This window comes from Rhagoletis pomonella, unplaced genomic scaffold, assembly GCF_013731165.1.
Source record: "Rhagoletis pomonella isolate Grant_MI unplaced genomic scaffold, Rhpom_1.0 Rhpom_scaffold_00006, whole genome shotgun sequence".
NCBI lineage: Eukaryota > Metazoa > Arthropoda > Insecta > Diptera > Tephritidae > Rhagoletis > Rhagoletis pomonella.
The window spans coordinates 48,048,513-48,054,664 of NW_023458560.1; the positions used below are offsets into that span (position 1 = coordinate 48,048,513).

The 6,152-nt window shown below is 35.6% G+C and overlaps 1 protein-coding gene across 1 annotated transcript; it reads left to right on the forward strand.

The window, feature by feature from the left end:
* Positions 1–596: 596 nt before the first annotated feature.
* Positions 597–1,629, forward strand: LOC118740866 (the record flags this gene model as incomplete). The annotated part of the gene is given in 1 exon segment (XM_036472604.1): positions 597–1,629. A coding segment is annotated over 1 exon segment (824 nt), but the record flags the coding sequence as incomplete, so codon positions are not given.
* Between the last annotated feature and the right edge of the window lie 4,523 nt (positions 1,630–6,152).

Below are 6,152 nucleotides of genomic sequence, written 5' to 3' on the forward strand. Positions count from 1 at the left end.
GGGCGTGGTTATTGTCCGATTCTGCCCATTTTCAATCCCAACCTACCTTGGATAAAGAGAAACCTACTTTCCAAATTTTGTTGACATATCTCAATTTTTTTCTCGAGTTATCGTGTTCACAGACAGACGGACAGACGGACGGACGGACAGTCACCGCTTAATCGATTTCTCTTTTCATTCTGATCATTTATGTATATATATGTCTATATATATAATGTAGTAATCGTCGTGCAGTGCGGACGTGTTTGTTTCTCTTGCTCGTCAAGTTCACTCAAACTTCAATGTACATATGTATACTATAGAGTTCTATTTGTGTATACGTGAATAATTTACTAACTGAGACAGTGACTCTTTTGAGACTTATCAAAACTTTGAAATTATCTATTCATTTAATGTAATGCCTTGCTCCTGTGGCAATAAAGTTGATCGTACTCAACAAGAAAAAATACAGTGCGCGAAATGCAATGAAATTTTTCACTTGGCTTGTGTTGGAATAAAGCCTGCTGATGCCGAATTTTTGCTTGCCTCGGAACGGAGTTTTTTTGTAAAGGCTGCGCGGATGTACGCCGTGACTCAATTCGGACGCCCCCCCCCTACGCCACCTGCTTTATTGGCTGATGGGCGGAATGTTGTCTCTGCTAACGCAAAAACTGCTAATACTAAATCTTACTCTCTTAATGCTAAATCAAGTGCTTTGCAAAAAACAACTGATAATAATCTCAGTGAAGCTAAACATCAACAACATCAAATATCTTTGGGCTCTTTGTACAACATAATAATCTCTCTTCGTGCTGATAATGCCCAGATGCTCAAATCGATAACTGCTTTGCGTGAAGAAAACAGCAAACTTGTGTTGAAAGCTGATAATATGCACTCTGATCTGCTTTCCATGCAGAATTCTCTGCACAAAAAAGATGATACAATTGATTTGCTCAGGGCTGAGTTGAATAAACTGCGATCTTGTGTAAATACCGTTGTCCAGAGGCTTAGTAGTGGTAATCTATCAAAAAACGTAGTTGGTGCTGCTAATTACGCTCTCTTGCCTACTTTGCCGATTTCTTCTACTGGCTGCCCTGCTGGCAGTACGGTGTCTCAATCTGCTGTCTCTTCGCCTGTTTCTCTTTGTGATGCTACGCAGTCATATCTCACCTATAGTGCCGCAGTCGCTAACACAAACAGTGTCAAGCTGCCTGTTGCTCTTTCTGCTTATGACGCTACTCGATCAGCTGTTACTCTTAGTGGTGCTGCGCCCGCAACCTCGGCTTTATCATCGCCTTCATCTCTTTCATCGGCCACCCTGATATCTGTGGATGTAAACAACGACACTAACACCAACAAAGCTAAGCTGCCTGTTGCCTCTCCCACAACTTTAAGTGACGCTATGCTGTCCGCTGCTCCCACACTTTTGGCTCTATCTTCGCCTTCGTCTCATTTGTCGCCCACCCAGCTGGCGGTTGATGCTAATGTAAACAACGTCACTACAGCGGAAACTACTTCTTCTGGTACTAGTACTAAACCATCCCCCACAGGTTGGAAGACTGTTGCTAATAACAAGCGCTTGAAGCTGAAACAACCGCTACTTATCGGAGCTAACAACAGTAATGAATTAAGTGTCATCCCTAACCAGAAGTGGCTACATTTATCCTCATTTTCGCCCACAGTCACCGCAGCTGAAATTATCAGTTATGTTGCTAAACATGCTTGTACTCCTAACAATATAACTGCCCCGCATGAGTCATACCTCATCGATAGTATTTTAAGTCTAAATCTTAATCAAATTAATAAGTATGTTAACAAGTTAGATAGAATTCTAGATCTAATCTTTGTAAGCGACAATATAATCTGCAATATTGAGGAATGTTATTGTCCTATGTCTCAGCCGGACATGCATCATCTGCCACTAATACTGAAATTTGAATTGTACAAATTTTTAAAATCTGCTCCTGTTAAGCAAGTTATCTTCAATTACAAGTCTTGTGATTTCGGCAAGCTAAATAACTCGCTTTCCATGCTCAATTGGGATGAATTACTTTCAGGACAGGATGTTTCTAATTGCTATTATTCTTTTAAAACAGCGTTAGTTGATTTATGTAGGGAAAATGTGCCTATTTTGAAAAATAAACCACATAAGCTACCATGGTATAATCGGGAGTTAAAAAAGTTAAAGAACCTTAGGAATAAATTCTTCAAGAAGTTTAAAGTTACAGGAAATCAGATTTTCTTTGATAAATATCAGAAATATGCTAAAGATTTTAATTGCTTAGACAAATTCCTTTATAAAAACTATATTTTTGGGGTGGAGTTGAACATTAAATCTAATCCAAAAGCTTTTTGGCAGTTCATAAAGTCTAAGAAATGTGGCTCTTGCATTCCTTCGACTGTCTTTTTGGACGATAAATGTGCTAGTGGCCCTACTGAGGTGGCGAGTCTCTTCGCTGAATTTTTTAGTGCCAACTATGTCTGTGATGATGGTAATTCCTGGCCTGATATAAACCACGATTCAGCTACGGAGTTAAGTTTTGGGACTCTAACTCTGTCCCTTGATGACGTGGAAGCTGGCATTTCTAAGCTGAAACCGTCTACGAAAGCGGATGTTGATGGGTTTTCTGCTCTTCTCCTCAAGAACTGTCCCGCTCTCATTCTACCTCTACATCGTATTTTTAATTTGTCTCTTGCGTCGGGTGTCTTTATCGAGGATTGGAAAATTACTTCTATTAACCCTATACTTAAGAGTGGGAATAAAAATAATGTTCGCAATTACAGGCCCATTTCTAAACTGTCAACTGTATCGAAACTTTTTGAATCTATAGTCAAAGAAAAAATGTATTTTATCACTAAAAGTTTAATCCTGCCTAACCAACATGGTTTTGTTTCCAATCGTTCTACTGTGTCTAACCTAGCTGTATTTTGTGAATACTGTATGACGTCCCTTTCTGCAGGTTTCCAGGTTGACTGTATTTATACGGACTTTAGTAAAGCCTTTGATAGAGTCTCTCATTCGATTTTACTTAATAAGTTAGCATATCTTGGCTTCCATTCTGTTTTTTTGAAGTGGATTAAATCCTACTTGATCAACAGGCGCTGTGTTGTCTCGATAGATGACATTTCGTCAGATGCATTCCTTGCCTCCTCTGGGGTACCCCAGGGAAGTATTTTAGGTCCTTTACTTTTTATATTATTCATAAATGACATTAGCTCATGTTTTTCATTCGCAAATTTTTTGCTATATGCCGATGACCTGAAAGTATTTTCAACGATCAGAAACGAAAGTGATGCTACTTTGCTTCAGGCCGACATTAATAATCTCAATCTTTGGTGCATAAAATCACGCCTCTCTTTAAATATTAAAAAGTGCTTTAAAGTAACTTTTGCAAAAATTCATAGTCCTTTATCAACGAGTTATACAATCGCGGAGTCTTCGCTAGACTCTGTTGCCGAGGCCAAAGATCTTGGCGTCATTTTTACTTCAAATTTTTCTTTTAGTAGGCATATTAATCTTGTGATTTCTAAATCCTTCTCTGTTTTGGGTTTCGTGAGGCGGAACTGTGTAAAATTCTCTGATCCCTATACTATTAAATTACTATACTCATCTTTTGTTCGTCCCATTTTGGAATATGCTACATATATTTGGAGGCCATTCCACAAAACTTTTATAAATAGGTTAGAACGTGTCCAAAAGGTCTTTCTTAAGTTCGCATTGCGGTCCTTAAACTTTTCGGATCCTATACCACCGTACAGTAGTCGTTTGCTTTTGCTTAACCTTAAGTCATTGGAAACGAGGCGTTCTGTACTTTCCCTGACTTTTGTTTTTAATATTATTAATGGTAGTGTGGATTGTCCTTTTCTCTTAGGTCGCATAAATTTCAACATCCCTCAGCGAGTCTTGCGTAACATTTTGCCGTTCTATTGTGAAATCCATAGAACTGATTACGCGCGCAATGCCCCCTTGGTACGTACCTTAAATGAGCTTAATTTGATCTCGAATTCTATCTCACTTGATTTCTCTTACTCAAGAAATTTGTTTATTAATCTTTTGTATTCTTTCTTTTGAATCTTGTATCCAGTTTAATCAATAGTTTTAGTGTCCTGCATATATTAATTTTGTAACTAGTCTGTAAGAAACTACTGTTTCATAGACGAATAAATAAATAAATAAATAAATAAATAAATAATTATATGCCACCTACATATCTATCTCGATTCGTTTTGGCTGTTACAAACAACCGTTATGTGAACAAAATTATAATACCCTTGTGCACTAGTGCGCTCGGGTATAATAAATTAAATTGAGTACGAAAAAAATAGAATGGAATGGAATGAAATAAATAACTAAAAATATAGGAGGAAGAAATACTTAATTACACAGATTAAAATAGGTTAAATAAAAAAATAAAAGATTACTGATTCAATGAATTTTTCAAATATTTACTAAAGTGAGGGAGAAGCTATTTCTGTATGTAATCTGTGGACTTTTGGCAAAACAACTGCTGCCCGTTCTGTGGGCTGGAATTTAGATTAAAATGTAAGGACCTTCCATTAAAAAAAATTTTTTAATATTACATCTTAAACTACTTCTATTAATGATTAAAAATTAAAATATCATAAGACGACTTCGAGGAGAAAATGACTTCACTCGAATGAAGTTGTTTTGTGAAATGTTCGCAGATATGTATGTACATATGTACATATGCACGAGTACTACACAAAATCGAGCTGATGTGATGGCAGTTTTCCTTTTGAGATTTTTCCTATAAGAATTCACGCCTTTCATGTCATACATTAAAAACATATATACCAAAATTAAATAAATAAATAGAAATAAAGTAAAAAATAAAACAAAATAAAATAAAATAAAACAAAATTAAAATAATTATAATAAAAAAATAAAAATAACGTTAAGAATTACCCCGAAATTGTACCGAACCTGGGTGCGGACGCCAAACTTGTTCGCCTTGTTTGCTTACCATTTCGCTTAGAGATCCTAAAATACCGAAAACATGTAAAGCTACATCTACCTCGTCGGCGCACACAGGTTAATTTGGGCGATTTAGAGGAAGGAAAATCATAGCGGCCACAGTTTCGGCTATACAATTTATTTTACGTCATTTACTTCCAATGGACTGTATGATAACGGTTTCAAAGAATGTACATACTTTCATGTGTATACATTTTATAAGAGTAGATATTCCCCTTTTGGACTATATGTATCTATATATAGTCAAAAATTAAAAGTGATATATCCGTAGTGCTGATAATAATTTAACGACACTCACATATTGACGAGATTTTACTATTTATTTTATTTAAATTATTTGTTTATAAAAATATAGTTTATGTTTTAACAAAAACGGTATAAGTCAAAATTTCAATCTTCGTGCAACATTAAAGAAAAAAATTAAGACACTTTCGTAAGAATTTCGAGCTTTTTAATTCAATTTTTTAAGAAACAATTTGCAGTTTTGCAACCCATTCAATTCTAGTATAGTAAGTGCAATTTTGAATTTTTTTGGGTAAACCCTATAATTGTGTTCAACTAGGAATAGTAACAGCTGCAAAGTGTAATCAGCCAAAGCATGTAACTAAATGTTGCATATTGTTAGGCGCGCCTGCTATTCTTTTGGATATTTTTGGCGATAAAAGTTAGCGATAGCGAATGTTGGAATCCGGCTGCAGAGAATCAGTTTTTTTCAAAATTTCTAAAACCTCTGCACTTTGCACTAAAAATTTTTATATAATAAAAATTCAAAAATCTGGCTGGACAAATCTCTTCAAAATCTCAAAAACTTTCATCTAAAACAAATTAACCAAATCAGTTGAACAATTAAGGCTCTGGTCTATTTTGAACAAGAAATTTCAATTTAAGAGGATAGATAATACGGCGGAACGATTTTTGTGCAACTTTCCGGACTTTGCCAGATTTTTAGGCTTGAGACTTTTTGGTAGCGATGATTGATGTGTTGAGAGACCTAACAATCGGCTTCGATTTATTCCTATATGGTGTACTTATATATTTTGAAAAAGTGATTAAAAGAAATAAGAATACAGTACAATGGACGGTGTGTAGTCTGAGTGCGGTTTTCTGTAGGCGTTTTTTTTTTGGTTTAGTTGCGATAACAAAAGATCATTATAAAATATATTACCTACACTACTGG